Consider the following 23,242-nt stretch of genomic DNA (forward strand, 5'->3'; position numbering starts at 1 on the left):
CAAAGAATAAGGAAAATAAAGGTTAATTGTCAAGTTGCTTCCCTTCATCCCTGCACATAATGCTTTCCCAAACTAATAGAGGGGAACTGTACCCTTCTAACCATTCCCGTTAATTTTGTTCCTTCATTTGAAATTAAAAATCGACAATCCACTTGAAATGAAAAATTATAGACATGAGACATATTTCTGGTCTTGTGTCATACATGAGCAGTGTTAATAATATTTTTACTGGCAGTGAATTTTAAAGTATCAGCTGTCCAAAGTTTGATACTTGAAATAGTGATTTTTATTTTAAATCTAGTTTCTTTTGATAGGACTCGTTCAAATCTTGCCTGTAACCCTGTCTCCAACGTGGTCATCATTTTTAGAACTGCATTGAAAATGCTGGCGCAGAGTAAGCTTGTGTGCCTAAAGGCAACTGTTTCGTAGTCAAGATTCTTAGAAGTAACCTTTGCCAGCCGCCACTTTTGAGGTTGGAGTAAGAGCACAACTAAGGTCAGTATTTATTTGGGCGGGGATTGGGACATTTGGGGTGTGTGGGGTGTGTGTGTGTGTGTTGAGTATGTGGGCATTGTATATATGTGTGTATGTGAGTATATGGATAAGAATGTATAAGTATGTGTATGTACGTATATATTTGTATGTGAGTATGTATAAGTGTATATGTGTGTATGTTAGTATACGTGTATAAATGTGAGTGTATAGGTATGTATATATGTGAGTATACATGTGTATATTATGTGTATGTGTATATGTGTGTGCATGTGTGTGTATATGTATGTGTGAGTGTGTGTGTGTGTGTGTGTGTGTGTGTGTGCGTTTCTGGAGCTGGGGAACCTGCATGGCCCCGTTAGTTCTTAGGTGTGGTGGTGTGCGTCTGTGCTGGGGTGGGGGGCGCGCATCTGTCACATCTGTGTGCGCTGGACCTTCAGGGCCTCTGGAGGAAGCTGTGGAGCCGAGGCACGAAGTAGTCCTTGTACTGGCCGTCGATGAAGCCTTTGCCGCTGTTGTGCACGAACCAGCAGGGCACGTCCGTGCCCAGCACCACATCTGTGCGGTAGTCCTTCTGCCAGCCCCTGCGGGAGACACAGTGGGTCAGGGCTCACCCCCTCCCCACACATGTCTGCCCAGACCTCAGGGGCATGAGACTCCAATTCATCTGCTCCCTAGGGTTCAGCAACACTGTGCCCACTAGCCTCGAACCTCAGACCCGTGTGACTAGAACAGGGACCCCCCTCACTTCTCCGAACGTGTTGGGAGCCCAGGGGTCCCTAACAACAGCCCAGGTGAGTGACTTGGGGTGCTCACTGCAGGGCCATTTGGGGCATGGGTTTGTCGTTCACACTGTGTGGCTTAGTGACTGAGGTTTGTGGAAGCCAACGGCATTTGCACGCGAAGAGCCACTTCTTTGGGGGGGGCATGGCCACACCTGGAAGTGCTCGGGGTTTGCTCCTGGCGGGGATCAGGGGCCATATGGGATTGCAGGGATTGAACCCGAGCCAGCCGCATGCCAGGTAGGTGTCCTCCCCTCTGTGCCATGGCTAAGGCCCCAACAAGGTGTTTTAAAAGCAAACTCAGCTGCTTCATGAAAACTGGAGAAAGGCTCCCCATGCTCTAAAGTTGTCCCAAATTAGGCACAGGGGGTACAGAGGGTGGGCGGCTGGGGGTACAGAGGGTGGGCGGCTCGCCAACCCGGGTTCGATCCCTGGCAGCCGGTATGGTGCCCTGAGCACTGCCAGGAGTGATTCCTGAGTGCAGTCAGGAGTAACCCTGAACATCGTTGGGTGTGACCCCAAACAAACAAAATACCAAAAAGTGATGGGGACTGTGTGGAAGGAGGTGCACATTCCACGTGGATGTTTGCCGGGGTCCCGAGTCCTCAGATAGAGGTGGGCTGTGGTCGGTGCAAGAGCCGCCCCCGCAGTCCTGTGGCAGGGGTGCCTGGCACGGGAAGGAAGACGCCCCGTGTCTGGCACGGATGCTCTGTGCACGGCTCCCCGCCCTGGGTCTTGGCGTGTGAGCAGTGAGGCTGAGCGCAGTGTGTCCTGCAGCGTCACTGTCGGTTTACGGTGCCTTTGGGCCTCGGCGTGGCGGGCCGTGGGGTGACACAGCTGACGCCTGCCCCAGTTTCCCCCTCTCTGTGCTGCTCGGGTCACTTCTAATGGGCATTGCCCCCACAGACATGGGTCCGAGACATACCTGGTGACACTCAGCTTGTGCCCCTTCACCTCCATGCTGGCCTCTGGCTTGGCCGGGTCCTTCCCGGGTCGCTCATTGAAGATCCGGATGGCGGGCTCCCGCATGAACTGGCCTGGTGGGCGGAGCTGCTGGTCAGCGGGCAGTGCGCGGGCCCTGTCCTAGTGTCCTCTCCTCCCTCAGAACTCCCGTGTGGGGAGACAGCAAAGAAACCTGTGTTCGTATGTATATCTATGTGTGTATGTGAGTGTATGTATATGTGTGAGTATGAATAAATGTGTGTATGTGAGTGTATACATGTAAATGTGTGTATATGTGTATGAGTGTATACATGTGAATGTGTGTATATGAATGTATGTATCTATATATTTGTGTATGTGTAGATATGTGTGAGTATATACATGTGAATGTGTATATGCGTGTGTGAGTGTATCTGTATATCTGTATATGTATGTATGTGTGTGAGTGTATACATGTGAATGTATGTGTGTATGTGTGTGTATACATGTGAATGTGTATATGTATGTGAGTGTATCTGTGTGTATTTGTGTATATGTGTGTATGTGTGTGAGTGTATACATGTGAATGTGTGTATATGAATGTGAGTATGTGTGTGTGTGTTTCTGTTTCTGAGCCCCATCAGTGTATATTTAAGCTGATCCACAGGGTGGGAAGGAGTCCAACCCGCTTGTGTGGCCTCATCTTAGAGGCAGGTCCCAGGCAGACCCTGGAGCTTCCCCACGGCCTGTCCCAAGTGCCACCCCCCCAGGCCAGGTCCCAGGTTCCCCAGAATCTCCAGCCCCGATCTCTCTGCCGGTGGGTCAGCTTACCCAGAAGTCCGTGCGCCTTGGGTGAAAACTTGTCCGTGGGGGGGATGTAGATGCCCAGAAAGTCGACGTTGGTGGGGTGCTTCTCCCAGACGCGGTGCAGCAGGACGGAGAAGGACATGTCCCCACCCAGCGAGACGGTCAGGCTGCGCCCCCGCCTCACGGCCACCAGCACCCTGCGGGGCATCACCGTCCACCGTCACAGGAGGGACTTGGCTTCTGGGGGCGAGCGCGGGTCAGGGAGGTGCTGACCTTCACTGCGGCTGGTCCTGAGCCCGCCCGCCCGGCGGCCCGGGGCTGCCGCTTCCCTCCGCCACTATCAGAGCGACTGCTGTGGGTGATCTCAAACCCTCCCTCTACTTTTTGGCCCACATGCAGGCGTGCCCAGGACTTGCTCCTGGCTCTGCGTCAGAGGGGGGCCCTACGGGATGCCAGGGGGCCAACCCAGGGGGCCGTGTTCAAGGCAGGGCCCACCCACTGTACTGCCTCTCGGAGCCTTTTCGAGGCCTGCACTGATGTCGTCACATTCTCGTTGCTGGGGCCCACCCGCTGGGACTGGAGCTGCCCCAGCCCTGAGCGCAGGGGTCACTCCCGGGCCGAGGGGGAGCGGGCGCGCAGGGGCCGAGTGCCGGGCCTCGCCCAGGCAAAGCCGTCCTCAGCCCGAGTCCGCCTCTGAGTGGACACAGCCGGGCGTCCTTTCCTGCGTGGGCGGCATGGCACTTGCCTCTGGAAGCTGACGTGTGCCGTGTCGGACCAGGACAGAGCACTGGTCCGCGGGCCCCGGGTCAGGGTGATGGCCTCCGTGCTGACCTCCAGCCTCGTGTCTTCATGCCGGAAGTAGAAGCCCAGCTTCCCGAAGTAGGTGCTCAGTTTCCCCCTCTCACGCCTCTTGGCGCCAACCAGCTGCCCGTTGACAGAAATCCCTGCCGGCGGGAACACACACGCTTTCTCTCTGCTTTTGGGGCGTGGGCGGGCACGTGCGCACACCATCAATTTAGATGTCGGAAGCATGGGCCTGCGGAGTCCAGGGCACTGCCCAGCACGCCCGCCCCGCCCCGCCCCGCTCTCATCCTCCGAGCAGCTCGGGCGTGACCCGGGCTCCCGGCACCGCCACACCCTTGGCCCGCCGGGAGCACAAGGCTCAGCTGGCCAGAGCCACCGGGGGCCCCTTGGGCACCTCCCCACCCCAAGATAAATCAAAGTAAGTGTACAACTGTTGTGGTTGTCGGGCCCTAGCGTTTACATTTCTTTCCCTTTGTCGGCCTAGTTGGGATCAGAGTGACCGTGAGGGGGGCCTTCCCCACGGGCACTGTGGGTGCAGGGTGGGCAGCATCTCCCTTAGCCTGAGCGCTGAGTGTGACCAAGGTGAGGAGCAGGCCTGGGGCGGGCGCGGGTGGCGCTGCTCCGAGTCCAGGCCCTGCCGCGCGGGTTTACCTGACTCTGGGTCCGACACCAGGCTGAGGATCTTGCCAGGTTCTGAGTCAATATTGAAACAAATGTTCTTCTGGCTTTTTGGAAGGTAAATGATGAAGTGCGGGTCATTTTCCACTGGAAAATGCACAACAAAGATTGAAAATAACATCGAAGACAAGAAGCTTTCACACACACACACACACACACACACACACACACACACACACACACTTGAACTCTTTCCATGAAACCAGAACAGATATTTACTGCGCTTCTAAGACACTCCCCGAGCTCCTGAGCACGTGTGGCCCCGACACCTGCCCTCCAAAGAGCCCCCCCATACCTCTTCTCCAGGTGAAGGAGACGACGCCCAGAAACTCTCAGCACACTCAGCACCAAGCCCCCCCCAGCTGTGTGGGCACTCCAAAGAGAAATCTCTTCCCACTGACAGCCCAGTGCCCCTTGCATTTGAGGAACATTCTAGAACTTCCCAGAACATTCCAGAAAGTTCACCTCCCACAGTTGGGAACTGAGTGCTACAAACTGTTGTCCTCCTCTCTTTTCCCATCCCCCAGCACCTTCTGCACCCCCCAAGGTGATCTGAGGAGCCTTGGCTGCCATGAGGTTTGGAGGTGGGTTCTCGGGGAGATGAGGGCCTCAGGGGTTAGAAGAGGTGATCCCCCCTCAGGGCAGAGACAGTCAGCTTACAGGAGTGCCCAGGAGCCAACATGTCCATCACATGGAGTCGGCTCTTCTGGGGTGCTGCTACCTGCCCATGTGACCCATGAAGCCTGGACATTGGGGGTCTCCTTGGCCCTTTACCTCGCATCACATGGGGAGGAGTCATCTCGACCACAGGAGCACTTTTCACGGGCATTGGGACCATCGGCGTGGGGGATGGGCTGGCCCAGGAGGGGATGGAGCCCGGGGCAACTTTGCTGCCATAGTACAGGGCACCTGGGGAGAGAGACAGAGACAGACAGAGAGGAACAGACACAGAGAGAGAGAGAGAGAGAGAGAGAGAGATCACGGCTCCAAGTTCGTTGCTTCTCTGTCTGAGGCTAGCCGGGATTATGCCCGCGATGGCCTCCCTTGAAACTGATGCTGAATCTTTCCTCTGTCCCTCTAATAACACATAATACCGGCAACCGCATGAAAAACTTCACTTAGCCATCTTTTCCTCAAACCATATTTGCATTGTGCTGACCATTTGTTTGCTCATAGAGATTTAAGTTAATTAACTTGGGGGGTCGGGCGTTGGGTCATCCTCGGAGGTCTTAGGACTTAGCCCTGAGTTCAGGGCTCACTCCGGCCGGGGGTGGGGCTCAGGCAAGCGCCCTCCCCACTGCACTGTCTCGACCCTGGCCGTGCTTCTAAGTGGACGCCCTGGGCCGTGTGTTAGTTTCCAGGACCCTGAACGTTGAACTGTGGGGCAGCTACGGGACAGGATGGAAGGGGTGAGGAGTGCGGGGTGAGCTGGGGCCTCTGGGACGGGCGTGCAGATGCCCCGTACCTGAGCAGCAGGATGGGTCCTGGGGTGGGGAGTCGGCCAGCATGCGCTCGTCCCCTGCCTCGCTCTCTATCACCATGGCGGTCAGCGGGGTCACGATGTGGTGCTCCAGCGACATCTGCAGGGCCTGCCTGGTGATGGCCCTCTTGGCGGCGGCCGTGGGCGCCAGGCTCCTGCGTGGGGGGCGGGGGGCTCAGGTGGCAGCAGCCGCGGGCCAGACCCTCGCCCAGGGCCCCGCCTGTGCGAGCCCAAACCATGGTTTTCACGGAGACCGTCGAGGTTCGTGGTGAGACTGGTCACTCCTCCCCCACGGCCCCCTTCGCCAGTGCCCCAGCCTCACACAGCAGCCCACGGTGGCCACTGGCGTCACGCCTGGCGTGGGGCCTTCCACGGACAGACGGACGCCCTGCATGCCCTGAGGCGCTCCAGACGTCAGTGGCCCTGGTCTCTGGGGCTCACCGCGTCCCTCCTCTCACCCACCCGCCTGCTGGTGACCATGGGCGTGTTGACAGGGATTTTAAAAAGAATTAGTGTTCAACTGTTGCAGCAGAAGGTAACCTTTGAACTGTTTTATCTGGGGGAGGGGGAGTGTTTGGGTTTTACACCCCGTGGCGCCCAGGGACTGTCCCTGGCCCTGTGCTCAGGAGTGACCCCTGGTGGTGCTCGGGAGGCAGTGCAGTCCAGGGGTCAAGCCAGCTCAGGGCTTTGCACACCCTGTACACTCTCTCCAGTCACAGCCCGGACAGCCTTGTCCATTGCAAGGACCTCGAGCGGCCGGCTCCACCCCTGCTCAGAGCCGCAGGCGGAGAGGCACCAAGGCCCGCGGAGTCTGGGGCCTCCGAGTCTCCCGTGTCTTTTGGGTCAAATGCACTCGGGGGTGTTTCAGGAAAGTGGGGAGGGGTCCTCTATGGCTTCAAGCCTGCGGCCTGTGCCCAGATCTGCGGAGGGAGCCCTGGGCTCCTCTCCAGCCCCCTCCCCCCGAGGACCCCTCCCTCAGTTTAGAAACGAGCTCTTGACGCAGGTCTGCTGGACGCCAGGGCTGGACACTGCCCAGAGGGCCTCATCGCAGCTGCCGCCCACCTTTTGCACGACCTGCGCAGTTCACAGGAGCCAACGCAAGTGGACGAGGCATGGCCGGGCAGCACAGCACATGGGGAAGGACGGGTGTGGCTCGTGACAGAGGGAGCGGCCAGAGCTCACCGAGAGGGCCCTGGGAGGGACCCCCAGCTGGGGCGCGAGCTCCTTCAGAGACGGGAGGCGGGCCAGCCTGCGGAAGGGGCCACTGCCTGGACGTCACATGTGACAGTCACGGGGCCGCACGCACAGTACGTTCTCTGCATGTCCCAGCCCCGAGAAAGGACACAGCACCCAGCTCAGAGCCACAGCAGGAAGGTCCAGGCCCTCGGGTATCTGGAAACTTCGTTGCCTGCCTCTTTGCTCCACGCTCAGGTCCCCCTCGCGCGGGCTCTGAGCCTCACCGCTCGGCCAGCAGCTGGTTGATGGTCAGGTAGGCCCACAACTTCTTGGTGAAGTCGGGGTCTGCATGCTTGTCGTTGGAGAGAAAGTCCTCCAGGTCCTCCATCTGGCCCAGGGTCTCCAGGACCAAGTCCGTGTTCGCCTGAGGGAGAACCGGGCAAGAAGCGGCACAGTGGGTCCCAGAGAGGCTTAGGGCCAGGGGAGGGAATGCAGAAGAGGCACCAAGGACCCCCGGGAGGTGGAAGGCAGAGCCCTGGGAGCCTGGGCTGCAGAAACAAGGCCTGGGACAACCCCAGGTCCAGGGAGCTGATGCCTCATCTTCCCTAAACGCTTTTGCCGGCTGACGAGCCTCTTGGAAAGCAGAGCACGAGACTCGGGGGGGACCAATGGGCATTTTCAGAACAAGCACGAAAGCAGAAGTTACCGAAGTTGCAGTGACAAAGCTTTGGATTTGCTCCAATTTGTTCCGATCGAATTTTCCTGCCACTACAATCTCTGAGCCGCTGAAATAGTTATGGAAGCTGTTTTGTGTGACGTCCGTCACTGCCGTCTGGGGGTAGTTGAACTGGACGTTCCGGAGCAAGGGGGTAGAGACCTGGTTGTAGAATTTCTAGGAATCGTAGAATGAAATCAGAAAAGGGAGGGGCCGGAGCGATAGCACAGCGGGGAGGGCGTTTGCCTTGCATGCGGCCGACCCGGGTTCGATCCCCGGCATCCCATATGGTCCCCCAAGCACCGCCAGGGGTAATTCCTGAGTGCAGAGCCAGGAGTAACCCCTGAGCACCTGAGCACTGCTGGGTATGACCCAAAAAAGAAAAAAAATCAGAAGAGGGAGAGATCATTCCTTCCCTCCCGTGTCAGGGATCTACCGCGTTTCTCTCTGTGATGCCTCCAGTGCTTAGCAGCTGGGCCGCCGAATGGCCAGAGCAGACCCGTGGAGAACTGGGCACGGGGCAGTTCTCAGGTGGCCTGAGATGTGGACTCTCAGGCTTGGGAGTGTGTCAGATTTATTTCTCTATTTGGGGTCTGGGCCACACCCTGCAGTGCTCAGGGCTTGGTGCTCGCTCTGTGCTCGGGGATCACCGCTGGTGGGCTTGGGGGACCGTATGGGGTGGTGGGTTTCGACCATGGGAGGGGGAGGCCCTCACGCCACGCCCTGGGGTGGGAGTCAGGGGCAGCAGGGGTGAGGCGGCACCTTGAGCTGTGATGCCGTCTCCTGGTTCCCATAGATCCGCTGAGCAATGCCGCGGTTCTCGTTGGAGAGTCGCTTCAGGAAGTCATAGTCCACGTCGAACCCGATCCCCAGGCTGAACAGAGAGACGTTGTCTGGGATGCTCTGCTTCACGTTCCTCTGGATCTTGGACAGCTTGAGCTCGCCTGCGGGAAGGAGGAGGGGGAGGCGGGTTCGGGGAGCCCGGGGGGGCTGCAAGTGTGTCCGCGTGAGGGGAGGGAGCCCCCGGCCCAGCCCACGGGGCATTTCCGCGAGGGCACAGGCCGGAGTGCAGTGGGCAGGAACGCACTTTGTTGGGGCGGCTTGTTGGGGGCCAGGGTGCTCGCGGGGGCAGTGCTGGGGCTCAGAGCAGGGGCCCTTGAGGAGTGCTCCGAGTCCCCGTCTGGCTCAGAGCGGGAGCGTTTATCACGCGGTAACGGGGGGGGGGGGGGGTGGTGACCGCGGGACACTAGGGGGCGGGCGGCCCTGCAGTGGTCACACAGAATCAGCTAGGCGGGGGTCTCAGGCAGCAAGGCCAGGCCGAGCCAGGGCGTGTGGAAGGGGCGAGCGGGGGGGCCGCACAGGCCTGTCTGTCACCTCCCGCGTAGCAGGGCCGCCTCAGAGCTGCACCCGGTGTATGTCCTTCCCTTCTGTGTGTGCGTGCGTATGTGCGTATGTGTGTATGTGTGTGCATGTGTGTATGTGGGCATGTGTGTCAATGTGTATGTGTTAATGTGTGTCCATATGTGTGTATGTGTATGTGTATATGTATGTGTGTGCATGTGTGTATGTGGGCATGTGTATCAATGTGTATGTGTTAATGTGTGTCCATTTGTGTGTACGTGTATGTGTGTATATGTATGTGTATGTATGTGCATCTGTATATGTATGTGTATGTCTGTATGTCTGTGTGTATATGTGTGTGCATGTATATGTGTGTATGTGTGTGTCTGTGTATATGTATATTTGTGTGTATGTGTGTATGTGTATATGCATATATGCATGTGTATGTGTATATGCGTGTGTGTATGCATGTGTATGTGTGTATGCGTGTGTGTGTATGCATGTGTATGTGTGTATGCGTGTGTGTGTGTGTGTGCGTGAGTGCGTGTGTGCCAAGGGTAAGGTTGTCCTCCTGAATGGTGATGTGGATCCTGGGCACCTTCTAGTGACTCTGGGCCCGTGAGAGGCTCGAGGCTGTGACTCCCCCGGGGGAACCTCCTGACCGGAGACGCTGAGGCACCTTGCGGGGCTGGGGACTGACCCTGGGGCCACAGCCGCGGCACCAGCCCTGGCCCCACCTGATGTGGAGTCTTCGTCTGACTGGCTGCGAGCGGCACTGACGCCAGGCACACAGGACAAGGGCCGCCCGTCTCAGGCCCGTCTCGGAGGCTCGGGACTGGGCACAAGGGCAGGGATGGGGCGAGACGGGCTTGACTGGCTGGCAGCCCTGACCACTTAGGGACCCAAGGACAGGCGCCGGCACTTCTGGGAGGGTGTGGCCGCCTAGCGGGTTTGCGGTGCTCAGGAGACAGAAGGTGCAGCAGGGATGCGGGGAGCAGGGGCACAACGCTTGGGGCCCAGAGCTCTGCGGCACCCGCGGCATGGACACCACCCGCACCACCCGCTCCCCCGCCCCTCTCCTCTGCCGGAGGGGCCCAGGGTCCGCGCTGAGCCGGTGTCCCCCCGCAGACCCCACGTCAGGGCCAGGGGGCCACGACACTCGGGGCCGTCACGAGAACTGCTAGGGGACAGCCTAGTTGGGTGAGAAAGGCCCAGTGGAGGCCTGGGGCAGGGCGGGGGCGCGGGCAGCAGGGGGAGGGCCACTGACCGACGGTGGGGTCGCCGTCCGAGACCAGGATGATGAGCGAGACGGAGCTGGGCTCCAGCAGCCCCAGGCTACTGGCCTCGCTGAGGATGAAGATGGCCCGCAGCAGCGCCTCGTTGATGTTCGTGCCTGTGGAGGGGCCGTGGGTCCCGGTGACAATCCCCCGGGGGCGGGGCTGGCGCAGGGCCCGGGAGTGCTGTCCCGCCTCAGAGCTCTCAGGCCTGCCCTTGGTGAGAAGCTGCCTGGGAGACGGCTGAGCCCCTGGGGGCCCGCCTGGGCGCCCCCGGGCCTTGGCCCGGACAGCAGAGCTGTGCCGCCACCCTCCCCGGGCAGTGGGCGTGCTGGGCCCAGGGGGACGCTCCGTGCTGTCTCCCGGGGACTCGGTGCTCGCGGTGTTGGCAGCACAGCCGTGGGGCTGAGGTTGGGGGCGGGGCCCGCCTGCTCACCCCCGCTGGGCTGGATCTTCTCAATGTACTTCTTGGCGTCCGCCACCTGCGTCTTGGTGGCCGGGACCAGGTCGCCCCGCCAGGTCCGGATGTTGTGGTTGAAGTCGACCACGGAGAAGCGGTCCTCGGCGCGCAGGTCGTCCAGGATGGTCTTCATGGCCTCCACCGTCTGGGCGGAAGGGAGGGGAGGGCCGAGGGCCCCCTGCTGCCCGCCGCCCTGCCGCCGGGCTCCTGTTGCCCGCGCCCAGCCTGCTCTGCCCGGCTCCCAGCGAGGAGGGGCCCGTGCTCGCGGCACCGCCTGCCCGTCGCTGCTCCCGCGGCCCCTCCGAAGCCCCGGCTGTGCCCCGAGCGCCCGTGGGCGGAGCCCTCCCCGCCTGGCCTCCTGCGTGTTTGGTTTGCTTCGGGGGCCACATCTGCTGGCTCTCTTCCTCCCAGCTCAGTGCTCAGGGATGACTCCAGGTGGGCTCAGGGGACCCTCGGGGGTGCTGGGACCCAACCTGGGTTGGCCGAGTGCAGGCAGGCGCCCTCCCCGCCGCGCCGTGGCTCTAACCCGGCTCCCTCCATCCTTCATCACAGGGTCCCTCCTCCTCTCCCCACTCCTAGCTGCTGAGCCCCGAGGGTGCCCCGGGCCCCTGCCCCGGCCCCGTGTCCGCATCTCTGCAGGGCACAGTGCTCGCGGTTTCTCTCCCGCCTCGTTTCCCAGCGGGACTCGAGCCCTGCATCAGCCTGTCCGTGGGCCCTGGGGTCACAGGCCTGGGCCCGGGTGCTGAAGGGTGCGCTGTGGGGAGGGACAGCGGGCACTCACTTGCTTCATTTTGATCCCCCACATGGAGCCACTAACGTCGATGACAAACAGGATGTTCTTGGGAATGGGGTCCATGTTCTCCGGGGCGAAAAAGTGCACAAAGTAGCCATTAAAGACCTGAAAGGCAGACGGTGCTGTGAGGAGCTCTCCCTGGGAAGGGGTGGGAGAGCAGAGGAGGGGGGGACCATCAAGCACCTTGTGACTGTGGCCCTCACCCTCCAGCCCCACAGTCCTGCCCTCCCCCTGCACTCCCTCAGCCTCCCTCACAATCCCGCCCCCTCAATCATTCACCCCTACACTCCCTCAGCCTCCCTCACACTCCCATCCCCTCAGTCATTCACCCCTACACTCCCTCAACCTCCCTCACACTCCCATCCCCTCAGTCATTCACCCCTACACTCCCTCAGCCTCCCTCACACTCCCATCTCCTCAATCATCACCCCTACACTCCCTCAGTCTCCTTCACACTCCCATCCCCTCAATCATTCACCCCTACACTCCCTCAGCCTCCCTCACACTCCCATCCCCTCAATCATTCACCCCTACACTCCCTCAGCCTCCCTCACACTCCCATCCCCTCAGTCATTCACCCCTACACTCCCTCAGCCTCCCTCACACTCCCATCCCCTCAATCATCACCCTACACTCCCTCACCCTCCCTCACACTCCCATCCCCTCAATCATTCACCCCTACACTCCCTCAGCCTCCCTCACACTCCCATCCCCTCAGTCATTCACCCCTACACTCCCTCAGCCTCCCTCACACTCCCATCTCCTCAATCATCACCCTACACTCCCTCACCCTCCCTCACACTCTCATCCCCTCAGTCACTCACCCCTACACTCCCTCAGCCTCCCTCACACTCCCATCTCCTCAATCATCACCCCTACACTCCCTCAGCCTCCCCATGCTCCCGTCCCCTCACTGTCCCCTCAGGATGCTGGGAAAGAGGCCCCGGTGCTTGCCCCGCACCTGCAGCTCGCCGGCCTTCGCCTCCCTGCTCACGTCGTACACCACCACCAGCTCTCCGTCCACGGCCGTCTCCGCGCAGCTCGGGCACTTCCTCTGCTGGGCCACGGTGGGCCTGAAGGCCACGTGCGCCTGGGAGGGGCAGGGCGTCAGGCTCCGGGGCGGGCAGGGAGAGGGGTGCCCGCCTTGGCCGCGCCCGCGTGCACGATACCTTCTGCTGGCCCTTGGAGATGACCGGGACCCCCACGAAATGCCCGTCAAACGTGTCAGGAACGTGGAGAAACTGGATGCCCTGCGGCTCGATGATCCACACGTCCACCTGCAGGGGGCAGAGGCGTGGCCTGCCAGTCGCCTCCTCCTGGGGTCTCCCCACGTCTCCCCACACCTGACCCACCAGCCGGGGGCGGGAGGGGGACGCACGCCACCTGGTGGCTGCCGATGGCGTCAAAATGGAAGGAGGCCTGTGATATCACACGCCCGGGATCTCTCCCTGGTGGGGGACCCTCCTTGGCAGTCAGTGCGTTTCTCAAGTAAGAGATCCCAGTGAACACGCAAAATCCAGGGAAGAGGGCTGGAGCAACGGCACAGCGGGAGGGCATTTTCCCGGCACGTGGCCGACTCGGCTGGTCTGTCCCCGACATCCCATGTCGTCCCCTAAGCACCACTGGGAGTAGTTCCTGAGCCCAGAGCCAGGAGCAGCCCCTGAGCATTGGGGGTGTGACCCAGAAAGGAAAAAACAAAATGAGAGAAGAATAAAAATATTAGAAATAGAAGATACTCTACTGGGGGGAGCATGGGGGAGGCCAAGCAGAACAAAACAGAAAAGCAGCAGAACTGTTTTCTTAATTAGGAAGACTGAAAAAAGCAGAGCCAAGGGTCTAAGTTCAAATTCTTGAATTGGAAGCATTTCCCGTAGCTTTATAGGTTGGCAGACTTAGACTCAAATCTTTTATTTTATTTTATTTTATTTTTTTGCTTTTTGGGTCACACCCGGCGATGCTCAGGGGTCACTCCTGGCTCTGCACTCAGGAATTACTCCTGGTGATGCTCAGGGGACCATATGGGATGCTGGGAATCGAACCCGGGTTGGCCGCGTGCAAGGCAGAAGTCCTACCCGCTGTGCTATTGCCCAGCCCCCATCAAATCTTTTATTTTTTAATTAAATATTTAAAAAGAATTTGGGCCATGCCCCATGCCATGCCCATGCCAGGGGCCCGGGCTCGCCGTGCCGGGGTTGAGCCTGCCCCTGTGGGCTCTGCCTGTGTTGGTCTGGGCCAAGGTCCCGGGGCCCCAGAAAGCTCTCAGGGGGTCGTGCAGCAAGCAGAGACCACCGATGGGCTGTCGGAGCCAGGCAGCGGTCTGGCCTCTGCGTCCAGGGCTCTGCAGGCCACTGACCGCCCGAGTGAGGGCAGGGAGCCAGCGGGGCCGCGCGTCACAGCCTGAGCCTCACCCCTACCTGCATGTGCTTGGCCAGGCGGCCGGGCTGCAGGTGGAGCCGGTGCTCGTAGCTGCTCAGCCGCCTCCACTTCACTTCCTGGTACTGCAGCTCGAACTGCACCTTGGCCCCGGGCCCGAGGGTCACCTCTGTGTTGAAGTGCTCCATGTCCAGCGCCCGGCTCCTGGGGACAGGCAGCCCCGGGGAGGTCATTGCCCGCCCCCACGGGGCACAGGAGACCCAGAACTGAGGCAGAGGCACCAACGCCCTGGGCAGTCACACAGGCTGTCCCAAGGACCGCAGTGGTGGAGCCCACGGCCAGCGCCAGGCGCTCCCTGGAGCCTTTGTTCTTCTTGTTGGGTCACACCAGCGATGCTCAAGGGTTACTCCTGGCTCTGCACTCAGGAATCACCGCTGGCGGTGTTCGGAGGACACAGGCGGGGATGAAGGGGCAGAGACGGCTGGCTGGCAGCCGCCCCTGCCGCGGCCTGGGGAGGAGTGGCGGGTCCCGGGGTCGCCCCTTTCGGGGCTGGGGGGCTGACAGGCAGCAGGACCTGAGCCACAGGGCTGGTGCTGGAAAGACCCCCCACCCCACAGCCGGGAGGCCAAGGGTGTCACTAAAGCAAACGACTGAGGTGACGCAGCGGGCACGGGTGACCGGGTCCCCCCCCCCCGTCGCTCTGGTGGTCCCCGAGACTACCAGGAGTGACCCCTGAGTGCAGAGCCAGGAGCAAGCCCTGAGCAAAGTCAAGAGCGGCCCCAACCCCCAAAGAGCAAAACCCAACGCCACCTCGGTGCTTCTGCCTGGCCGGCGACCTCTGGGCCCACGGCCCCGGCCTCTCCGGCCGGCCGGCTGCCCTTTCGGAACAGCGGGGCGTTTCCGGGACGCGGTCGCCCAGCGCGGTGCCCACCCGCCTGCCACACGAGCGGCTTTCGGCAGTGAAGCGCCAGCTGGCCGCCCTCTGCCCCGCCTCTGCCCCGTGGCTGCGGGCGGCGGGTTTGGGGGCTGTGGGGGGGCTCGCCCTCCCCTCCCCGCCCTCACCTCACCAAGCCGGCAGTTTTGCCTTTCGCCCTGGCCTGTGAGGAGAGGGCGCGGGCCACCGTCTTCTCCTTGACGGAACTGGTGAAGGTCACGCCGTCCACAGTCCTAGAAGAGGTGACAAGGGCCCAGGGCGTCCCAGGAGGAGGCTCGGCCTGGCCCCCCAGAGAGCAGCCAGGGCATGTCCTGAGTGGGCCTCGGGCGTTTGCCCCACCCAGGGTCCGGAAGAGTCGCTCGTGTGCCCGGCGCAGAGCCGAGGGACGGGGCCTGCCTGAGGCAGTTCCTGCATCTCTGGCTTGCCAGAGGTCTTCGCGTCTAAAGGAAGTCACCTCTCCACAGAGGCAAGAAGACTTCTATTTTCAGCGCTGGGACTGAACCCGGGAAGGCATGTGCTTACCACTGAGCCATCTTTCCGGCCCCAGACATTTTTGACTGGCTACTAAGCTAGGTAAATTTCAGTGACGTAACTGACTGTCTTCTCTGGTCTTGTAATTTCCCTCTGAATAGAGACCACGAGGAATGCCTACCTCACAATTCCAGTCTCATCCCTTCAGATTTCTTAGGGAATGGGAAGGGGAATCATGAAAAGAATGATGAGGAAAATAGTAGCAATAGCCCTAGAGTAAATTCTGGTTATTTGGTCTGAAAACAAAGATCTGGAGCAGGAAGAGAGCCCAGTGGGCGGAGCTGAGGGCTCAGGGCTGGGTGCTCCAAGGTCCATTCCCAGAGCTGGGGAAGTCCCTGAGCACCACTGGGTGTGACAGTGAACAGCTCAGTGTTCGGGGCCCCGGGGCTGGGAGCAGAGCACGCGTCATGAGCTCTGACACGGGCAGGCACGTGTGAGGCGCAGTCGCCCAAAGAGGCGGGACTGTCGGGCGTCCCTGCTCCAGCCTTCAGCTCTTCCGAAAAGACGACTAGAATCCAGTTTATGGGGTCACTCCCCGGGCGCTTGGCCGGCGATGGTGGGGGTCACTGGGGCCACACGTGATGGTACCGGGGGAGGGTGGGGCGCGGGGATGGGCCCCAGGACCGCGCACATGCTGTGTGGAGAAGGCGGTGGCGACGGGGAGAAGCGGGGTCCGCGGGGAGCGCCCCCGCCGGGCACTCACATGGAGAAGTTGGAGAGGAAGGCGCCCCTGGGCACCTGCACCCCGAACACGGCGTCCTGCGGCCGCGGGCCGTTGTTCACCAGCCGGGCCTCGACGACCGTGTGTGCCACGCGGGAGGTGATGGTGGACTGCACCTTGTAGCTGTACAGCGTGAGCGGGTCAGCGTCCTCCTGGGGGACAGAAGCACGGCTGCTCGCCGCCCGCCCACGCGCAGCAGCCCGGGCTCTAGGCGTGGCTCTGAGGCCTGCGGCGCGCCACAGCGGGTGGCAGAACCAGCGGCACACGGACCGAAGGCACCGCGACCGCGTGCATCAGAACCATGACAGCGGGGCGGCCCGCCGGCGTGAGGCAGACCTCAGTTCCACCCCCAAGTCCTGCCAGGAGGGGCCCCTGAGCACAGAGCCAGGAGTAAGCCCGGGGCACCCCTGGGAGTGGCCCCAACCACACCAATAAACAACCACCAAACTCTGTCACTGTCAACCCATTGTTCATCACTTGCTCGAGCGGGCGCCAGTAACATCTCCACTTGTCCCTGTCGCACGCTAGTGTGGCCCAGTGGCATAGGGGGGCGCTTTCGGGAATGACCAAAATAAGGCATCCAAAAATCGTCCTTTTGGGCTCAGCGCAATAGGACAGCGCGGAGGGTATTCGCCTTGCACGAGGCTGCCCCAGGTTGGACCCCAGCATCCCGTATGGTCCCCTGAGCACCGCCAAGAGTGAGTCCTGAGTGCAGAGCCAGGAGTAACTAACCCTGAGTACCGCCAGGTGTGACCCAAAAGGCAAAAACGCCAAAGTCGTTATTGAGGCAAGTGGTGACAATAGTGTTGGCCTCCGAGCTTTGGCTTCTCTGCTTCCGTTTGGAGGACACAGCTGGCAGGGCTGAGCGGGCACTCCGGGCTCTGTGCTCAGGTCTGACTCCAGGCTCTGTGCTCAGGTCTGACTCCAGGCTCTGTGCTCAGGGCTCACTCCCGGCTCTGTGCTCAGGGCTCACTCCTGACTGTGCTCAGGGCTCACTCTGGGTTCTGTGCTCAGGGCTCACTCCAGGCTCTGTGCTCAGGGCTCACTCCAGGCTCTGTGCTCAGGGTTGACTCTCGGCTCTGTGCTCAGGGCTCACTCCAGGCTCTGTGCTCAGGGCTCACTCCAGGCTCTGTGCTCAGGGCTCACTCCAGGCTCTGTGCTCAGGGTTGACTCTCGGCTCTGTGCTCAGGGCTCACTCCAGGCTCTGTGCCCAGGATCACTCCCAGCTCTGTGCTCAGGTCTGACTCCAGGTTCTGTGCTCAGATTCACTCCTGGCACTGTGCTCAGGGCTCACTCCTGACTGTGCTCAGGGCTCACTCTGGGTTCTGTGCTCAGGGCTCACTCCAGGCTCTGTGCTCAGGGTTGACTCTCAGCTCTGTGCTCAGGGCTCACTCCAGGCTCTGTGCTCAGGGCTCACTCCAGGCTCTGTGCTCAGGGCTCACTCCAGGATCTGTGCTCAGGGCTCACTCCAGGCTCTGTGCTCAGGGTTGACTCTCGGCTCTGTGCTCAGGGCTCACTCCAGGCTCTGTGCCCAGGGTCACTCCCAGCTCTGTGCTCAGGGCTCACTCCCGGCTCTGTGCTCAGGGCTCACTCTGGGTTCTGTGCTCAGGGCTCACTCCAGGCTCTGTGCTCAGGGTTGACTCTCGGCTCTGTGCTCAGGGCTCACTCCAGGCTCTGTGCTCAGGGTTGACTCCCGGCTCTGTGCTCAGGGTCACTCCCAAGGGGGCTTCTTGGTGGGACTATATGTTGGCACTGTCCCTCGCAGGCGCCTTCTCCCTGTTCTCTCTCTCTGGTGACATGGTGTGGAAACCGCAATCATGTGATAAAGTGAACCCAGGGTCATGGTGAGGGGACAGAGGGCCCCGCAGGCTCCCGAAGACGGGGAGGTGGTGGGAAGACAGTGTCCCAGGGGCCAGTGGTCTTCTGCCTTCTTCCGCTTACCCCCCAGCCTCTCCCCACCTGAGCAGCTCATGAGCACCGTGGAGAGAGCGGGGGGAAGGGTCCCCCACCCCATGGAAGGAGCAGATAAAGGGACAGTCCAGCGGGCCCCTGTGCTCCAAGCCAAGTGTGCAAACACAGCCCCAGAGCGGGCACGGAGCACTGCGGACACCAGGGGCCTCCTGCACCACTGAAGCCAGTGCCCCGCGCCCAGCTGGGCAGGACCTTGTGCCCGCAGCTGCTGCCAGGCCCTCTGGGGAGGTATTCTGAACCCCAGCAATTAGCCTGCACTAACCCCCTGGAGGAGGGGGCCAAGCCCAAAGGCAGCAGAAAGGAGACCAGGAGGACGGGCATGGTGGGGGGCTTGTCAAGGGGGGCGTCAGGACAGAGAAGGGATGACGGGGACCGCGACATGGAGATGATCACGCGGGGCAAGAACTGGGTGCTGAAAGGAGGGAGAGGGAAGTGCAGGGTGACCTCTCAGGGCCTGGACTGCAAAGTTCAGTGCCGAGAAGGGAAGAGAGAGACAGAGATAGCGAGAGACAGAGACAGAGAGACAGAGAGAGACAGCAACAGAGAGAGATAGTAACAGAGAGAGACACAGAGAGACAGAGACAGACAGAGACAGACAGAGACAACGAGCAACAGAGAGACAGCGGCAGAGACAGAGAGGCAGAGAGACACCCGCAGAGATAGTGACAGAGACGGAGAGAGACAGAGAGACACCCACAGAGATAGTGCCAGAGACGGAGAGAGACAGAGACAGACAGAGACAGAGAGATGGGCCATAGAGGCAGGCTGGGGGGGGGTGGCGTGAGGGAGCCTGGGGACACTGGTCTGGGAAATGTGCATAGGTGGAGGGACGGGTGTTGGAGCACTGTATGAGACCCAATCGCGACAGCTTTGTCCCTGTGTATCTGACAGTGACTCAATTAAAAACAACAACAGAAATAACTTGCGGCTGCTGCCCGCCTTGCTGCTGCCTTGTAAGCAGGGGGCAGGCCTTGCCCGGCGCCTCTGTGATGCCGCCTCAGACACTTCCAGAGTTGGGCAACCAGGGGCTGTTTCGCAAGCGGGGCAAACGCGCCCAGCGCCGGAGACGGGCGCCGGGATTGATCGCTGGGTAATCGGTAACGGAAAATCATTCAGGCTTCGCTGGGCACGAACTCAGAGTCAACTCACCTCCGCCTCCCCAGGCTCCCCAGAAATGCTTCTCTGTAACGGAAAGATACTTATTAGCCGCACAGCAAACACGGCCTTCTCCCACCCAGACCCGTGCCTGCCACCCCGGTGTGGCCCACACAGGGTGCCATGCAGTTACCTGCACCCACCACACAGGCACCGTGCAGTTACCTGTGCCCACCACACGGGCACCGTGCAGTTACCTGTGCCCACCACATAGGCACCGTGCAGTTACCTGTGCCCACCACACGGGCACCGTGCAGTTACCCACTCCCACCACACGGGCACGTGCAGTTACCCACTCCCACCACACGGGCACGTGCAGTTACCTGCACCCACCACATAGGCTCCGTGCAGTTACCTGTGCCCACCACACAGGCACTGTGCAGTTACCTGCGCCCACCACACGGGCACTGTGCAGTTACCCACTCCCACCACACGGGCACGTGCAGTTACCCGGACCCTGGGAGTTTATTCCCACCAGCACATTTCCTGGCACCGGGCGGCAGCCTGCATGCCTTTCTTGGATGCAATGCTGAAACAAACATTTCCCTTTTATTTCAAAGACTTTTTAAATGTTGCTACGGGCAGGGGCCTCTCTGCTGGGGCTGGGGGCCCCAGCTGTGTGAGAGCCGAGTGCCTTCTCTGGCCCCTGGAGCAAACATCTCTGACACCTTGGACATGAGCCTGACGGATGCGGCACGGCCCCTCGCTTGCTCTTAGCCTTAGTTGAGTGGCCATCTGGGGCTCAGTTCCCCGCGTGGGTCTGGCCAGGCCGTCTGCCCCCGCACCCTGGGTCCATGCTCAGTGTGGACAGAAGCTTCTAGAATCCCTCTGTGCCCGGCCGGTCCCCGCGGGCCCCCGGCAGCTCCTCCTGGCGCAGAGTGTGCAGCTGGGGTCCCGTGCCCGGTGGGCCGTGCCGGGGAAGCAGCCCCTGGGGCTCGCCAGCACGGCCCAGGGACTGGCTCACCAGTTTGCCAGGCTTGGGGTAAAGAGCTTTTGGGGGGCGTTAGGGACACTTGGACGCCAACGGTCACCCCCTCCTTAAGGCCTGGCTGGCAGTTCTCGGGGCGGTTCTCTCATGGCCGGCGAGACACACGGGTCCGTCCCGCGGCGTCTGCTTGTACCTGGGCACCCAAGCCCAGAGAGACACTGACAGGGCAGGGCAGCAGTGCGCCCCGGCCACTCAGGGGCCCCTTCCCCGGCTCACACTGCTGGGACCAGCCGGAAGACTCAGCGCCGCGGCCGAGTCCCTCCCCGCACCCCCGGGTCGCCGGGCTGACCCCTGGACAGAGTCTGGGGGCACCCTGGCTGGCCGTGACCACGCCTACTTTGGTGTCGGGCAGGGTGTCATCTCCTGGAGTCAGGACCGTGCCAGACCTGTCCCCTCCCGCCCTCCGGCCTCCGGCCTCCGTACCTGCTGTCTCTGCTTCTCCGCCACAGACCGGAACCCGCCCGGGGCCAGCTCCTCCAGCTCCCCGTACTCTGCGAACTTCCAGAGTAAGGAAGGTGTTTGCTCCTGGGCGCAAAGGCACGGGGGGAGGGGGCCGGGCGAGCCCCAAACCCTTCCACCTGCTTCTGGTCTGCTGGAAGGGGGTGGGCTGGAGGGAGAGGCCGTGCCGGGGACCGAGCCTGCACTCGCCCTTCCTCCTGGCCTTCAGCCCTGCTGAGCCTTCTGCGTTTGGGCGACCCCAAGGACGCGGGCGCAGTGTCTCCACCCGCACCCACCTCCACCGCCAGGAGCACCTGGAGTCTCCCACCAACGCTCAGGCCCCCCAGAGCCGCTCCCGTGGTCCCCAGTTCTCCAGGCTGGAGGCTCAGTGCTTGGGGCTGGTGTCCGAGCACCAGGCAGTGCTGGGTCTTGAAGTGAGACCCCCGCGAGCCAGGCCCCACTCCAGCCCCCGAGGCCCCCAGAAGAGCTGTCGAAGGACTTTCAAAGGAATCACCCCAAGACTTCCCTTACGGGACCCCCCTCCTTGGCCAGCCCCTGCGGCCGCTGAGCAGGCCTGCTTAAGGGTCTCCGTGCCCCTCGGAGAGGGGGAGCATGGTGGGCTCCACCCCGCCTCCCTCTGAGCTCGTCACAGAGCTGCTGCTTGTCGGCGTGGTGCCGCACGCGTGCTTTCATTCTCACGGCCCACAGGGGAGAGCCACGACTGTCCGTTCTGGAGGAGCCGTGGGTGTCCGGGCCCACCGTGAGAGGACACGGACACGGCCTCGGCTCCACGCGATTCTTCCTCACGTGGCCCTGCCCTGCCAGGAGAGTGTCTGGCCCGACTCCAGCCGTGGACGCCTCTGGCCACAGGTGCAGAGTCGGACCCCAAAGCCCCCCTACCCCACCCCCGTCCTGACTGAGTCCCGGTGGAGAAGCTAGCAGTGGGGTGGGGTGTCCTGCGGGTACTTACGTCGGGAAGCTCGTTGTGGGGGGTCTCAAAGGCGGGTGCTCGGGACAGGAGGCCCCAGAGGAGGAGGCACGCGAGCACTGCCATGGCGCGGGGCGAGTCCTCGCGGTGGGCGCGGGGCCGCGAGGAGCGCGGGCTTTAAGGAGGAGGGCGGCAGCGGAGCTCAAACTTTGCTCGGAAGCGGGACAAATATTTGCTCTGCGGCTGTGGAGGCCGGAGGGGTGGGGGTGGACAGGCCACTGGCGGTCACTCAAACAGCCCTCCCGGGCCCCGCGAGCACCCACGGGCGGCCCCGCGTCCGGCGTCTCTGCTCCGGCCGCTTTCCCTGCAGCCTGCTCACGAGGGGCCTCTCCCGACCTGCCTTCTCCCCGAGGCCTGAGCAATGGGGGCGGAGTGGGAGGGGCTGGGGGACACTTTCTGCCAGCAAGGTCCTCTGATTCTGGGGGGGGAGAGACGAGGCGCCCCCCCAGCCACCTGCCCCCTGCGCTTGGGCTCCCAGGGCACTGGGCCCCGCGGCCTCCCGGGGAAGCGGTGGGATCAGTTTGCGCCCGCGCTCTGGGCTGCCCTGGTCAGCAGGGTGGACACAGCCCGGGAGGGACCAGCCGGCAGGGGAGGGGGCCCTCCCGGCCAGGGTCCTGACAACAGCGACACCTCGACTTCCTGGAGCCAAGTGTGGTGCAGGGTCCAGCTTCCCCTTTTAAATTCACGAAGAATCAGGCGAGGGCAGGAGAGCACACAGGCGGAGGCGTCTGCCCCGCGCGAAGCTGACCCACCCAGGCTCAATCCCGGTCCCCCGAGCACTGCCAGGAGTGGTCTGAGCACAGAGGCAGGAGTCAGCCCTGAGCTCTGCCACCAAACCAAAACCAAACCAAGAAAACCAACCAGGGGAACTGGGCGCTGGCTGGCACCTTGTGGAGGCCAGTCTAGGCCCCTCTGGCGCGGCCGGGCGGGAGAGCCGGCAGGACCACCCAGCAGGGGAGACCCGGTCTTGTCTGGGAGGTTGGTAGGAAATGCATCCCGGACCTAAAGTCGCAAAGCCAAGCTGGGAGAACTCGGACCGGAGCAGCTCCGGGGTTGCAGGCGTGGCAGGCAGAGCTTCCCGGCCCGGCCGCTCCTGCGGGACATTCCCAAGGGCTGGAGGAGGGGGTCGGGAGGCCACGGAGCGCTGGAAGAATTCAGGGTCTCCACGGGGCTCGCAGGCACAGGGTTCAATGCCTGACACCCACAAAAGAGAGAATTGAAGAAGGGCCTGGATGTTCTCTCCGGCCTTCAGAAAAGAGAAAGAATAAGGAAACTGCGTCACAAGCGTGGGGAGGACTCCCCAGTGGGGAGCACGGTGGACCTGGGCCCGGCTCCACCCCCCCCTCTCTCCCCCCCCCAGCCCAGACCCTTTGTCCCACGGCCCCCACTGCTCGCACCCACACTGCTGTTTGCTATAAAT

The 23,242-nt window shown here is 61.7% G+C and overlaps 1 protein-coding gene across 1 annotated transcript; it reads right to left on the bottom strand.

Annotated features, from left to right (window-relative positions):
* Nucleotides 1-319: 319 nt before the first annotated feature.
* ITIH2 (inter-alpha-trypsin inhibitor heavy chain 2) lies at nt 320-21,920 on the bottom strand. The gene is made up of 21 exons (XM_004605309.2): nt 21,805-21,920; nt 20,820-20,894; nt 19,403-19,435; nt 16,265-16,434; nt 15,159-15,263; nt 14,138-14,300; nt 12,893-13,000; nt 12,685-12,813; nt 11,712-11,828; nt 10,907-11,075; nt 10,464-10,589; nt 8,618-8,799; nt 7,847-8,032; nt 7,425-7,564; nt 5,950-6,119; nt 5,259-5,393; nt 4,458-4,571; nt 3,748-3,946; nt 3,027-3,199; nt 2,200-2,311; nt 320-1,076 (listed from the first exon to the last, which is right to left on the bottom strand). The coding sequence occupies exons 1-21, from the start codon at nt 21,886-21,888 to the stop codon at nt 929-931; spliced, it is 2,838 nt and encodes a 945-aa protein (XP_004605366.2). The 5' UTR covers nt 21,889-21,920; the 3' UTR covers nt 320-928.
* Nucleotides 21,921-23,242: the final 1,322 nt, after the last annotated feature.

Source organism: Sorex araneus, chromosome 9, assembly GCF_027595985.1.
Source record: "Sorex araneus isolate mSorAra2 chromosome 9, mSorAra2.pri, whole genome shotgun sequence".
In the NCBI taxonomy this organism is placed as follows: domain Eukaryota; kingdom Metazoa; phylum Chordata; class Mammalia; order Eulipotyphla; family Soricidae; genus Sorex; species Sorex araneus.

Bases quoted from the DNA above. Each gene is read 5' to 3' on its own strand.
- ITIH2 (XM_004605309.2), bottom strand. From the start codon at position 21,888: ATGGCAGTGCTCGCGTGCCTCCTCCTCTGGGGCCTCCTGTCCCGAGCA. The intron at 7,565-7,846 runs GTAACTTCTGCT...GTTCTCCCTCAG, and splicing joins GCTTTGTCACTGCAACTTCG to GCGAACACGGACTTGGTCCT. The intron at 4,572-5,258 runs GTAAAGGGCCAA...TGCATTTTCCAG, and splicing joins TCCTCCCCATGTGATGCGAG to TGGAAAATGACCCGCACTTC.